The sequence below is a fragment of the Molossus molossus genome, unplaced genomic scaffold (genome assembly GCF_014108415.1).
Source record: "Molossus molossus isolate mMolMol1 unplaced genomic scaffold, mMolMol1.p scaffold_m16_p_7, whole genome shotgun sequence".
Taxonomy (NCBI): domain Eukaryota; kingdom Metazoa; phylum Chordata; class Mammalia; order Chiroptera; family Molossidae; genus Molossus; species Molossus molossus.
Window position 1 is genome coordinate 12904838 of NW_023425401.1, and position 14906 is coordinate 12919743.

Below are 14906 nucleotides of genomic sequence, written 5' to 3' on the forward strand. Positions count from 1 at the left end.
ACATTGTATCAGTCAGAATAAAAATTCGTCCCCTGTGTATTTGCCACCCCCTCCCCAGTGGCTCACAGAGTCCAGGTGGCTCACAGACCACTTTGAAGTCTCACAGGCCTGGCTCAGAGCCCTTCTGGGAAGCGTCCTTGGGTACTGAGCTTCCAGCCGAGAAAGTTTGGCTCCCCCATTAGCATGAAAGGACATCAGGAGAAATGGGGCTTTGACATGCTCCTCGCCAAACCATGCGCTTCAGGGTCATCTGTGTCCTTCTCTGTAGATGGCACAGAACTGTGTCATAGGACATGGGGGGACCGAAATCTTTGTTTATAAAACTCAGTAGGACAAAACCAGAGAAACATTCACAAAAAGCTAGTGTGGATTAGGGGCACTTTTTAAAAAAATGCACTTTCCCGGGAGATGTTAGCGGCTTTCTAAAATCCAATTCTGAGGGTGGCTCCGTGGATGGAGCGGCTCCTAAGGCCTGAGAGGCCCAGTTGCATCCGGGCGGGACACGCCCAGGCGGCCGGCTCCGTCCCCGCGAGGCGTGCAGGAGGCAGCCAGCTGGTGTTTCTCTTCTACATCGATGTTTTCCTCTCTCTCTTCTCTCTCTAAAAAGTCAACAACAACAAAAAATGTTTAAAAAAAAATAAAATCCAACTCTTAGAAATGTAAACATCAGAAACGCGGTGCATGTGCTATGCTAGTGTCCCAGGGCCCAGCAGTGTTCTGAGGGGCTGGGCGGGGGTCCGACAGCATAAGCACGTCTATCGCTCGTTCCTCATCGTGTCTCCGAGACCAGCAAACCCCCTCCAGGGCCTTGTATACTGGCTGCTGGCGGAAAAGCTTCCACACAAACGCACCGCGAGGTAAGCCACGTTCACCTGCTCCGTGGACTGTTCGGACCTCCCTGTGGCAAGTTCAGCTGTGGCGACGACAGTGGGAGCCCGGGATGGAAGGAGTCCCGGGGTGTCCCGAGGGCCGCTCGGGTCAGAGCAGGCCCGGAAGGTGCGAGGAGGGGGGACAGCACACCGCCGCCCCAGCCCGTCGCAGAAAGAGGGTGTTCTGTGCGTTTCTTCCCGTTTTATTTCTACGTGGAGAGTCTGGCAGGGAGCTGTCGCCGGACCGGCCTGCTGTCCCCAGGCTGCTTCCCTCCTTGCGGGGGCAGGTCCTGCGCTGTCGCCTGGCCGGCTCCTGGGCGCCCGGATTGTTTGAGGGCGTCTTGCGTGTCAGCTGCTGAGAGAGGGAGCAGGTGACGGCCCAGACGCCACGCCGTGTCTGCGCGAGAGGACGAGGCCTTCCTCCCCCTCCGCGGCATCCCTGTCACATCCTTCCCCGGTCGCTTGTCGTCATGTATTCTTTCATTTTCCTTGGTTTCCAGCAACTTCCTCCTGTGGTTGTCTGTCTGGGTCGACGGGCATTGTGGGTGCCCTTTCTCCTAAGGCCAGAGAGAACCGAGCGAGCCCTGGGCTGCTTGGGCCTCACTGACATGACAGGCTGGCGGCAGTCAGCAGTCCCGCTCTGCACGAGGGACGTGGGCGTCTCCTTTTCTGGGCCAGAACGTCAAGTGACAATAGAGGGGACAAGAACAAACATGCACTACCTGACCGTGCGCGATTGTATCCCCCGAGCTTCAGCTGGACTCTGTTGGGAAGGGACTGGCCGCCGGCAGCGGTGCCCCCTGGAGTAACTGTCCCACCTCATTACTGGGTGGCGGCTGGCTGGGTGCTGGGGAGGCGGCGGGTTGAGAAGCGCCCCATCTTGTTAGTTCCCGGACTCACGTCCCACCGGTCTCCTCCCTGCCCACTGTCAGGGAGTCTTACGGTTGGTCTGACCAGGACCGGCTCTTGTTTCACTGCATTTGCAGAACTGAAAGACGGTAAGGTGTCCGTCTTCCCAGGCTCATCCGTCCCAGGGCAAGAGAGGGACCCCGCAGGACAGGTAAAGTCTCGCTGTTGTCTCGGATGTTCACTCCTTTGCCTGGGATCCCCGCCCCGCCCCGTTTCAAGGCACAGCTGCCACCTCCGCTGGGAAGGCCCCAACCGTTTCCCAGACCGACTCCCCACTCACAGACGAAAGCTTCACCTGACCTTCCCACGTGCTCTGTGCAAGGGTCCGTCCACCGCAGACCCTCAGCACCAGCACCGGCCACGGGCACAGTGAATACTCTGAGGATAGAGGGGAGGGCAAGCGGGCACCCCTCACGCTCTGGGATCCCCCCTCCTGGTGTGCCCCCTCTCCCTCCGACTTCAGGCAGCAGAGGGGGGCTATCCGCCGTGTACAAAGATGGGTTGAAGAGCTTTGAGGTTTTCTCCTTTGCTAATTTTTATATCGGTGGTTAGGGTTGACAGCATTTTGCCACTTTTAAGAAATAGAAAACAGACCGAGCCCTCCCCCTGCAGTTTCTCTGAAAGCAGCCCGTGCCGCACAGAGACCACGGCCGCCTCCGCTGTCCACACGCGGGCAGCAGGTGTGGCTCCGGGTTTCCCAGGGACAGTGCAGCCGTCCCCTCCCTCGGTGGGCCTGGAGGTCCCCTGGGGAGCCTTGGGGGGAGAGGAACTGATGACCTTTCTGGATGGGACCCTGGCAGTGAATAATCAGAACTTGTCAAGAGTGTTCGTATCCATCAGTTCCATGATCCTCCTACAAATGTATCTTAAAGCACATCACCAAGATCTAAAGATGGATGCACATTATTTAGAGCCAGCACCAATTTAGGGAATGTTAAACTCCTGATAGGGAAACGGAAGAGAATGATGCCATCAGCCCTATTTTCAGAAAACATTTAATGAGGGAATCTTGTATGATAGCTCTCTTCGCAGGAAAATTATTGGGAGGAAATACCTTAAATGTTAAACAGTGATTATATCTGTTCTTTTTTATGCCCTTCTGTATTTTCTAAATCTCTACAATTACCTACCCTGCACACAGATTACTCAGTTCTCAGGAAGAAACCGCATTCCCGCCTGACCCGCCCCGGTCGGTCCACGTGCTGCCGTGGAGTCTGAGGGGGAGGGAGGCGCGTCTCGGCTCCGCGGCTGGTGGGGTGGCTTCCCTGTTAACTCTGATATTCCCACCCCACCCCCAAGTTTCTCACTTGTCTTCCTCATCAAATCCCCAAGCAATGTCATCCTCTCGTCACTGCAGAACATCAAGGCCTGCCAGACACCGAAAGTGACAGTTTTTCTATCAAGGGCGCATGTCACATACTGTACTCACTGAGGCCCGAACACCGACGACAAAGCTAATACAGTTAAGGACATGCTGGCCAGACCTCAGGTTTCCGCTAACTTGAGTTTTGAGAAAAGCCTCTAAATGGCTGTCCATTGCTGGCCCAGGCCCCTCCCCCGCACAGGCCACTCCTAGCATGGGAATGAGCCAGGCCCAGCCCTGCCCAGCCACCCCCGCCCCAGCCTGGCTGTGCTGCCCGCCCCGGCCCTCCCTCCACACGCTGGCCCCGGCAGGCCACTGGGCTCGAGAAGGCGCTCTCCAGACCGAGGGTCCCAATCCTTCCCAGCTCCCGAGGTTCTTCAGACCACCAGCGGGTCGCGCTCGGGGAGGAGAACCTAGCACTTTATTTGGGTGTGTGGCACTGGGGGACGGAAGTAAACGTAGACCCCGGAATCAGCATTCCCGGGTTCCCACTGCAGTCCTCATTCAGCAGCTCCGCGATGCTGGCAAGTTACCTTCTTGAGTGTCAGTTTCATCTAAAACACAGGCATTGGCTGTTTTATTTACTTATTTTTTTATCCTCGCCCGAGGACATTTTTGCATTTATCTTCAGACAGAGAGGGAGGAAGGGAGAGAGAGAAACATCGATGTGAGAGACACACCAAGTGGTTGCCACCCACACGACCCCACCCAGGGCCAAACTGCAACCGAGGTACATGCCCTTGGCCAGAACCGAACCTGGGACTCCCTGGTCCGCGGGCTGACGCTCTAACCACTGAGCCAAACCGGTCAGGGCAGGCAGTGACTGTTTCAGATGAAACCAGCACTCAGCATGGACCTTAATGTCAGTTACCTTCCAGGCCCTATTGAAGCTGAATTCCCTTTCCTCTCTTCAGAGATCAGAGGATTCAAGCATTTCATTTTCAAGTTGCCTGCCATTATTTGTTCGTTTTTAAAGACCAAACTCAGCCAGGCCGGTGTGGCTCAGTGGATTGAGCATTGTCCCATGGACTGAGGGGTCCCGGTTCGATTCACGGTCAGGGCACATGCCTGGGTTTTAAGCTCGATCCCCAGTGGGGGGAATATAGAAGGCGGCCAATGGATGTTTCTCTTTCATATCCAGTGTTTCTCTCTCCCCCTTCCTCTCTCTCAAAAAGAAAAAAAAATCAATTAAAAAAAAAAAAACAGCCCTGGCCGGTTTGGCTCAGCGGTTAGAGCGTCGACCTGCGGTACAGAGAGACCCGGGTTCAGTTCCCGCTAAGGGCATGTACCTCGGTTGCAGTTTGTCCCCGGCCCTGGTCGGTTGTGCGGGTGGCAGCCACTCGATGTGTCCCTTTCACATCGATGTTTCTCTCTCTCTCTCTTCCTCTCTCCCCCTCCCACTCTACCTGAACAAAAAATGGAAAAATGTCCTCGGGTGAGGATAAAAACAAAACAAAAACAAAACAAAAACAAAACAAAACACCAACTCATCTTAAGGTCTCTGCAATTAGAAACAAGTGAACCTTTTAAGCTCCTAAAGTCTCAGGAGAGTGGGAGTTCCCGTGGCTGTGTGCACGTGGACCGGAGGCAGGCTGCAGTCTGATGAGCCTGCACGGACACTGTGATAGGGGTGTACTTAGACCCTTGCGACATTTTAAACCACAGCAAGAGCAAGAGGTGGTTAGGTAGGTCTTTCTTAGGTTCTCTGGGCATGTGTTTCCAAAAGTGCACCTGGTTTCCTAATTTTCCCAGATTAATAAAGATGATGTGTGGAACTGGCTGTTTTTCTGTCTCGCAGCCAGACACACAGCACCATGTCTATATTTCAGCTGGGAACAGAACACAGAACCTGCTGGAATCTGGGCGTGTCCTCCTGGTGAGCTGTGGATCTGGGCTTCTGTTGGACTGGCTTTTTGTGGCTTCTGTAATTTGATTTCAAACCTTCCATCACCTAATTAGTTGTAAAAACTCAGGCCTGGATGGAGTGTCTAAGCCCTGCTCCTGCTGGGAGCCGCCACCCCTTTCTGCTTCTCGGCCCGGTGTTTACTGGCTTCCTCCATTCTCTGACAAGGTACACGCAGCACTGCTGGGGCACAGGGTGGCTGGGTTTTTAAAGATCCACCTTGCAACAAGTTCCCTGTGAGAACGAGGACATGAAATATCTTAGTAACCTTTCATCACAGAAAAGGACCCTACTAGGTGCTCAGTAAGTATCTTGAGCTAATGAATGGGATATGAAGCAGGCAGATGCAAACTTCTGGCACTGGTGAGCCAGGAGACTTCCTAACATATTGTTACTATTTCTTGGAAAGTTGAATCTTTAATGGTCATAAAACTGTGTTATTAACTCTTTCTTTCAAGTAGCTTAAACCCATTATCTTCCAGGGCTCTGGGTCTCTCGTGGCTGCAGGAAGATGCCAGGTGGGGCTAGAGACACAAGTTGGCTTCTTTACATGCTGGGTGTCTGGTGGGCCAGCTGGGCCAGCAGGGGGCTGTGGGTGCCCACCCGACTGCTTCAGTGGGTCTGGTTCTGCCACCGCCACTGCCCTCTCCGTATCCCACTGCAGAAAAGTTCCCTCGCCCTGTACACAGGGACTGATGCAGCAAACACAAGAGCAGGTAGGTGTTCAGGGCAGTGGGTCCTTGTGATTCAACTCACTGGACCACCTTCGACCTCCGGGCACTTACACCTGGTCGCTATTTGATACCCCTGGGCTCAACTAAGTCAAGCAGGATTCTCTCCCATAGAGCTTTTTCTTTTTTTTGGTACGGGGCCCTCTCGGGAACTGAACCCAGGACTCTGGTCTGCAGGCCGACGCTCCAACCGCTGAGCCAAACTGGCCAGGGCAGAACTTTTAAAAGGTATTAATTAGTGAGTACTGTGAATCTCTAAGAAGGAAATGTAAGTAGTAGTAACCACTGTTTAATGGAAACTCTTTCTCCCAGAATAGTGAGGCACATTCCAACAAATTCACTCAAATACCAGACTGCGCTAGATGCTCAGGAAACAGCAGCAGTCTGTCTGTCCGGCCCCTTCCCTAGGAGCTCCCCGGGGTTGCTCGTCGCTGGGACGCCTTAGCTGGGCACAGGCCGGGGCGCTGCAGGACTCAGTTCACGTAACACTCTCAGAAATAGCCTAGTCCTCGGGTGATCTGCTCAACAACTTCACGTCTCAAGCCCTCGCTCTTCCCCCTTAATCCGAATGTGGCAGTAGTCGACTTGAGAAATGTCCAAGACTTGTGCTCTAACATCACCTCCCATTTCTTCCCTACATCTTCTGTCAGTGCCCAGAGCCCATTTCCTCACCAGCTAATGGGATGAGCAATAGTAACAGTTTCATTTGTTAAACCTAGAGCGACTCTAGGCACGGAGTCTTACACAGAAGGGGCTACTAAGCTAGCAAAACCACAGCCAAGGAGGAGAAATCCGGAAAGGATTAGACACTGTCACGTAAGACTTGCCGGCCAGCTTGTAGCCTGGAACTCGTTGCCGAGACTTCCACAATCTGAAGTTTCAAGTTCACTGTAGGTCTGGAGCGCAGTACGTACCAGTCCGCAGCGGGGCTTACCGTGGGCAGACGGCTCCCACCGGGGCAGACGCCGCCGTCACGCAGAGTGGAAGGCGGACAGAAACTCCAGGTGGTAGGGGCGGGCAGCACAGGTGTCGTCTCCACGTACTGCACGCTATTGCCATGCTTTTTGCCTTTAGACTTTTCTGGCCAGCCTGACGATATTTTTATATAATTGCCCATTGTTAACCTTCTTCAGAGTAGAAATAAGATGCAGAGGGAACTGTGCTTCTACATAGTCTGTGAGTCTTAAATACATACTTTATATAAAATGTGACGTCCGCACTTTCATTTTCAGAGTGAGGCATGTTTGAAATTCCCTTGAGTTAGCTGTGCGCGACCCAGTGTGCACGGCCTGTCTGTAGCCAGGTGCCATCCAGGAGCACACGTTTCCCCACGGGGACAGACAGTATATGACTCCATCTAATAGGTGATGTTTCTGTCTTCTCCACAGAATGTGAATGGCATAAAGTACCACGCTAAGAATGGTCACAGAACACAGATTCGTGTCCGCAAACCATTCAAATGTCGTTGTGGTAAGAGTTACAAGACAGCTCAGGGCCTGCGGCACCACACAATCAATTTCCATCCCCCGGTGTCGGCTGAGATTATCAGGAAGATGCAGCAATAACACGCTGGTCATAACTGTGCCAAGAAATCCTCACCAGCAGTTGCTGATTTTGAAAACAGCCACCTTTTTTCAGGGGAAGCATTCAGCAACCCTTTAAAGAATTAAATGCATGCTTTAAATTTTTTCTGTAATTTTGGAATGATGTATCTTTGTAGAGTTAATGATTTTGTACATTTGCACATGTAATCATCATACCCATTTTCATTACTTTGATATAAGGTGCTAAAAAAAAGCTCTAGGTTCTCAGCACATTTCCCCCCAGACGAAATATGGTTGAGGGCATGTTGCATATTGTTCAGCTGTATCGCAGTGGTTATCAGTTGGGGGAGGAGGGCTGGCACTGAGGTTTGCTTCCCCCACCCCTCCCCGGATTTGTAATGTGATTGAGGTTTTCAACACATCAACTCACTATGTTCAAAACCAAAATAATACCTTCATTATCAAACTGGTTATCATTGCCTTACATAATGGAGTTAGTATTTGTGAGTAGAAAGACTTTAGGTATGGAAATATAAATTAAGAAAGAATGTTTAACATAATATGCTAAAAATATTTTCATATTTAAATAACATACATAAAGGTGTGCTTCTCTGTGTTTTATATTATCTTGCAAGTCCTTTTGCCCTTTAAAAAGCTGAAAATCTTGCCATCTGACTTACCAATTATTTTAGTGTTATAAATGGCATTTTTGTACGATAGTCTGTTCAATTCACTCATTAATTTAACACATTCATTGAGTGCCTGCTGGGTGCAAGGGATTCAATTTATGCCTATTGATATTTGCAGACCAAGATACCAGTCTAGTGAAATACTTTTTCCCTGAATCTGTTAGGAAACACTCTGAAATACTTACGTGCAAATTTTATGTGAAATTTAGTTCTACCTTCATCTTTAGGTGAAGTTTTAAAGCACTTTGTAGTTCTCTATTGCCAACAGATTTAATATTTTATGTGTTGCCAACTCTTAACAACCACTGCCCTAACAAACCTGTGGGTTGCAAATAAGAGTTAAAATTCCAAGCATGGTTCAAAGAGGAACATTTGTGTTAAGGCCCCTACTGCCTCTTCATGTTCATTGTGTTTTTAGACTTTTTTTAAAGACACTTTTCCTAATACATTATAGATGTCTTATTCCACTGGAAATGTCTGTTTAGCTTTATAAAACAATTTGCCGAAAAGAAATTGAGCCTTATTGACAATTAAGTGCTTTCTTGCAGCAGGTGGTCAAAGAATGACTAATATATGACCCATTAGAGTAACCTATGTCTGGACCATTCCTGAAGTTTTCCCACCAACAATACCATCATGCCTTGAGTGTTCTTTTCTCCCAAGTGCTATTCCTTAAACATGAGTACCAGTTGCCTAATTATGCAATAAAAATTGCTTTGAGGTGGCCAACTCTCACAAAACTGGTGAAAAGCAAACTCGCATTGCTTATAAAATAACTTTCCTCCCATGTTCCCATTTGATGAAAGTCTTACAGCTGGGAAGCAGGTGTCCCTCCTCAATTTTAGGCATTTTGAAAAGATGACACAATTCTGTTAGCCAGATGAGTAAGCTTCTATATTCTTAGGCTGTGAATCCCTCATACTGAGGGATTCACAAGTATTTGTAAAGACACTGCCCTTTAAAACTTTCCTCAGATCTCTGAAGAGTGTTCTTGGTCCTGAATATACAGTGCTACCCTGTATGTTTAAAAGGGTGTGATCCAGACAGGAAAAGCCATTAGTTGGTGCATAAGGCGTTCCTATTTGTCTATTTCATATCTACCTTGAATTGACCAAAATGTTTTCAGGCCATCAATTATTTAGCTTCGCTCCTTCTAGTGCAAGAAACCGCAGGCTGGATCAGTAGTTCAACAGCTAAACAGTCATAAGATAGTCATTGTGCATGTTAACATTTCTTTCAACTAAAAAACAAATTCCAATTTCTACTTGCTTATTCATTGTGACAGTATTACTAAACAGGTAAGGATGGGAATATTTTGTTATACTGTGTATAGTGAATGTATTGTACTGTGTCTGTGAAAACTGTGCTTTAAATTATATTTTCTTATGTTTTGTTGGGGACAGAGCACATTAAGTTTGAAAGTGACAGAGATTTTAGAACTGAAGGCAACTTAATGAATCAAAATTCTGTCAAGAAAAGCTGCTTATAAATGTAAATGAAATCACATTTTAAATAAACTGTCTCTGACCCAAAATAAACATGGTTCTTTATTTTCATTAGCATCCATTATAAAAAGCCAGTATCAAGTTTACCACAGAAACAAATCTATCCACTCATGACTTGTTCTACTTTAAGGTGCCTTTGCTGCCCCCCAGAATTCAGCAGACGCATGTAGACTGCATTTAATTTTTTTGCTTAATTTGTGCCTAACACAGACCATCAAAATACGGAAGGCAAAAAGTGACAGAACTTTTAAATAAATCCACTGTTTTACTTAGAGATGTCAACAGCCCCCTATCAGCAATGCACAGATCCAGCAGTTAGAGATCAGGTAAGGATTTAGTTGAACTCAACAGCATCATCAATTAACCTTCATCCAACAGACTCTGGGATGCTCGAACTCACTCAGAACATTCACCAAGAAAGACCATTATAAGCCACAAAACACACTTTAATTCCTAAGAATGAAATCCTACAAAGCATGTTCCTCACACCACAATGAAATTGAACCTATTTTGATGTTTTCCAGCTTGAGGTGAAAAGCTAAAGATACTCAAGTTCTAGACCAATAAAATGAACAATCTCATTTCACTGGTAGTAGTACAATAATATTCTAAGATTTTCAGATGATCATGGCCCACAGCAATAAAAATGCTCCTATCATTGAACATTTTCTCTGAAATATTCTGCTTATTGTGCGACCTATCAGGAAGCTAAAACATGAAGTCAATACTATTGCCCCTCGGCCTGCCATGTCCTAATGAAATCTGGCATCTGACTACCCACTACTGTTTTCCCTAGATTCAAAACCTTTTTAAAGGATTCCAACAATCGACAAATTCTGCTCCTAGAAACAAATACAATTCATATATAGCACCCCAAATGCCACCACGCTGAGTATTAGGTTAACATCTTAAACAGCTAGTCTGCTTTGGACAAGCTTAAGTATTTTTAGCAGAATAAAAAAAAGCCAGTATTTCAAATTAACATTCATAATATAAAAGAGAAAGGAATACAGTTCAGAAACATTTTTAAAGACCCGAACGAAGAAAAAGATGCTAGACTCAATGAAAAACTATCACAAATAAATTTGACAATAAAATTACCTCCAAAATTGTGTCCTCTTTAATGTTAATGAGAATACTATACACAGCAGAGACACAACTTATTTATGTGTTACATTTTTAATCACTGATGATGTTATATCAGAGTTATACCCTCATTAGGAAAATGTGGGAAAATAAGAAAACGTTTTCTGTGAGTTTATGCCACAAACACCACTATTTAGTAGATCACATAATATGAAACAATTACCCTGACATATCTTGTTCCATTTTCCCATTGAATAGAAATATAACGTTAAGATGGCTTAAATATAACCGTTCAGGCTATTTGAAAAACATTAGCAAAATATGCCTTTCATTAATTCCTAAAGCAAACATTTCAAATATAAGAATATTTACTACACTGCAAGCATGTGATCTCATTCTACATACAGCCCCATTTCTAAAAAGGGTTAAAAAAACATTTCTTGGGCTAAATTATGCAAATTTCTGTATTCAAAGAATTACTTTGCAAGACTGTTATGATAAATGATTTTTATTACATAATATTAGTCATAATCAACAAGGTCAACAGAAACTTGTAAATAGTCTGCTAAATAACACTATAAATACATATTTTTTCGGTGCAGTAACATTAAAATAACCCTTGTTTCCTTTAGTCATATAATTTTGCAAACTGGGGAATAAATGAAAATACAAATACCCAAGAACTTCTTTTCTTAAGCAGTTAAAATTAAAAGAGGTTAAAATTGTATTTATTGATAAGCCGAAGACTGACCCTAACCCTAGTAACACCGAACTCATAAGGTGGACCTTGGTCAGAAGAGCACGAGAGGGTGCGTGGAAGTGATTACCTGTGGGCTCCTCGTGGTCTATTTGACATTATTTTTTTAAACTGCTAAACTATATTATAAACTAATCAAAATTTAAAACATTCTGATCAAAATGGGTCTGCACATGCCTTTCAAAGCCTTGCTGGTCATAGTCGGGAGGGAACTGCTCGCTGCACATGGGGCACACCTTCCAGTGACTTTCAACATGTTCTTCAAATTTGATCTGATCATAGTTGGGAGGGAACATTAATTCACAGAGGGGACACTTCTTGTGAACATCAAAGCTTGAAGAAATAGGAAAATGAAAGAATTACATATTTCTGATAAATTTCTAACAATGGTATTCTTCAGAATATGACATGGCTATATATTTATCTAGCTAAGCTGATATTCATACTGAACAACTCACCTTGAAAGTCCTCATTTCATTCAGAAACCTCCTGCTTCTAGACATGTTATTGACAACTTTGCAAACCATTTTTATAAGGCCTCTAAATTTACTTCTACAATTAGACTGACAAAGAAAAACCTTTTTTCAGTAAAATCCCCAAAACATGAGGCTTAGTGACAAGAATTCAATTTTTAACAGAAAATGACATTTGTAAAATTATAAAAATTAATACAACTTAAAATTCCCAGCAGTGTTCATTTGGTTTAACAACTAAAAGTGTCTACAGCACTGGTTCTCAAAGGATTTATGCATCAGAATCACCTAGAAAGCATGTTAAAATACACTTTGCTGGGCCTCACACCAAGAGTTTTAGGTTCAGAAGGCATGAGGTAGGTCCCTGATCACATGCATTTCTAACAAGTTTCCAAGGGCCAAACTTGGAGAATCCTGGTCTATATAATCCACATTCTAAACAAGAAAATTACCTGGAGTCAAAGCAGAAGCCTGCTCCACGCCCATGCAAATGCTGACTTGGAGGATCAGGAGCAGTGAGCACATTCTCATCCTCCTAGCAAAAAACAATTTTGCATTTTTCAGAAAAGTGGAACCAAACATAAGTGTCTTAATTCAATCAAACACAGTATAAAGAATACAAGATTGCACTTTTTAAATTTTTACTTCTATTACTATTTAATTAGATTTTCAACGTAAATGTGTTTGCAGAATATTTCACTATGGATTAGGTCTTACCATCTTGGAGAAACAAAACGCAGTATTTAGTGAAATGGAGAGCATACAACACCTGTATGTGTGAATGAAGTGGAGATCAGTCGACTTTTCTGAACCTCCATGTACGTAACTTTGACTTTTTATAGTTCCATAAAAATCTTAACACAGCATTATTTTTCCTATTACTCTCATTCAATAACTTAATTTGCAAGACAGTATCTTCTTTTGACAAAATACATCCATTGCACAATATAAAGAAATGCCAAGTGAAAACTAGTTAAATATCTGAGTTTGCATATATATGCACTTGGGCACGCATACACACACACACACACAACACAGAGAAAGACATATCTAATCGACAAACCAAATTAAAGCAAAGCACCAAACTACAGGCTTCAAAACCCTGTTGTGAAAAAATAAAATTCAAAAGCAACTATTTGATTAACAGATTGTCAATGAAGACTCCTAAAAATCTCCAAAACTGAGTTTCAATCTGAAGGAAGATACTGGCTTGAATTTCTACGCCCCCATCCCTGTGGCCACTTTTCAGACTTCTCTACATGCTGCGTTAACAACCAAACAGACTCTCAGACACATCATGGCAAGTGCCCATTTGCTTCCCTCCTCTGAGCAGCTATTAGCTGTCTCATGTGCTGAACTAACAACATAAACGGGTCGAGCTGGCACTGATGTGTCCTTATGTTGCTGGGGGGTCATGCTTGCCCCAGTGCTCCTATTGGGCTAAGTAGTCAAGTCTATCCTGGGAAGAGGCAACAAAAAAGTGTATGTTTGTGTGAAATTCAACGTGAACAAAGAAAAGATAAACTGAGTTATCTTTTTACTTGGGGGGGGGGTTTGGGGGAAGGACATGGCTATTATTCTGATGATTATCCCAAATGGTCACATAAAGGGCTAAAGGGCTCCAAGAGGCTTTTTCTTTGCTGCTCCTCACATGAGAAAAGACTTGTTCACGTTTATGATTCCCTTAGGGTACATGTGGCAAAAAAACACAAAACTGGATAAGGAGGGATTGGGGAAAATAAAACAAGTACTTCACATATTTCAAAAATTAGGTCTTCAAGTGACTAAAATCTAGACAGCTTTTAAATCTATAAATACAAAGAGGAAAACTATAGTAGGTGAATCTATTAAACTTAACGTATGACAGTAATAACATTTGAAAACTGAATCTGCTTAAACAACTACATATCAAATAATGACTATTTTCTCATTTTTCTTTGAAAAAAGAAAATCTTTGATAAAGTATTTAAGAAAATAATGGGAAAAAGTAAAAGATCTTGATATTCTACTTTTCAAAATTCTTGACATATTTATAATAAAATACAACTTTCTAAGGGCCAAAAATATAATGGAACCAAAAAAATCTCACAACTTCTTTCCCTGTTTTATAACAGTTAATAGGTTACATCAATTTACTGCTTCCACAAATCAATCAGCTAACAGTTTGCTGCTAGCTAAGGTGCTAGACTCAGACCAACCAATAGACATGTTAACCCTGCTCATAAAGTATCGGGGCAGGGAAGAGCAATTTATACTTAGTAGTACTAAATCATGTATAACTTGGTAATGATGACCCCATTATTCTATATCTTTTATCACTTATTAGCTAATAAAACAAATGAGGGGCTTGAGTAGAATTCTAGAAGTTATGAGACATAAGTTCCCATGAAATAAGCACTCACTCAGAGAATAGTTCAAAACCAGAAAGTATGAAGTTCTATGACAATTCACAGTCTTTCATGACCTTGACATGCAAAACGACCAGTCAAATATTACTCACAAATAGTACATTTATTCCATTTTATTCATCAAGGGCAGTTAGTTTGCAAAATCATATGAGATTAAATATAACCAATTAGGTAAGAAAGTGAGGCTACTAAAGGCAGGCCCACTGTCAGCAACAAAAAATAGCTACTAATAAAAAGAGAAAAGCAGACAAAACTCAAAACATCCAATAGTATTTCAGCATCAGAGCTCACAGCTTTACATTTTAAAAGAACATGATGACATCTTCAATGTTGATTTTTAAATTAGTAAACTTGAGCCATCAAGGTTATGTTAGGTATTCTTAAGAAGGCAAAGAATCACGTATTCCAGGTTAGAAAGATTTCCACCCCAAACCTACTAAAATAATCAAGTTTTAGACCCAAAAGTTGTCAACCCAAAAGAATTCTGAATAGCAGATTTTAAAGTATCAGAACCTAGTATTTTAGCTAATCTGCTAAAATAATCTTATAAGCAAAATTTTAAAAATAGTTTATTGATTTGTAGAGAGAGAAGGGAGGGGGAGAGAGAAACACAGATTGGCTGCCTCCATCATGCCCACTCACCAACCTCCTGATGAATGGAACCACAAT

At 44.1% G+C, this 14906-nt stretch overlaps 2 protein-coding genes across 4 annotated transcripts in view; one reads left to right on the forward strand and one right to left on the reverse strand.

Moving 5' to 3' along the window:
* The window catches only part of JAZF1 (JAZF zinc finger 1), a 325678-nt gene extending 316136 nt beyond the window's left edge, over positions 1-9542 (forward strand). Inside the window, exon 5 of the mRNA XM_036247075.1 lies at positions 7164-9542. Within this exon, the coding sequence (XP_036102968.1) occupies positions 7164-7340 (177 nt within the window). The 3' untranslated portion in view covers positions 7341-9542. The remainder of the gene's footprint in view (positions 1-7163) is intronic.
* Positions 9543-11111: 1569 nt separating this feature from the next.
* The window catches only part of TAX1BP1 (Tax1 binding protein 1), a 65967-nt gene continuing 62172 nt past the window's right edge, over positions 11112-14906 (reverse strand). The window contains exons 17-18 of one of the 3 annotated variants that reach the window (XM_036247074.1): positions 12282-12364; positions 11112-11689 (exon numbers count right to left, since the gene is read on the reverse strand). In XM_036247074.1, coding sequence (XP_036102967.1) covers positions 11488-11689; positions 12282-12364 — 285 coding nt within the window. In that variant the 3' untranslated portion in view covers positions 11112-11487. The remainder of the gene's footprint in view (positions 11690-12281; positions 12365-14906) is intronic. The other 2 variants (XM_036247073.1, XM_036247072.1) reach the window with 2 other exon arrangements.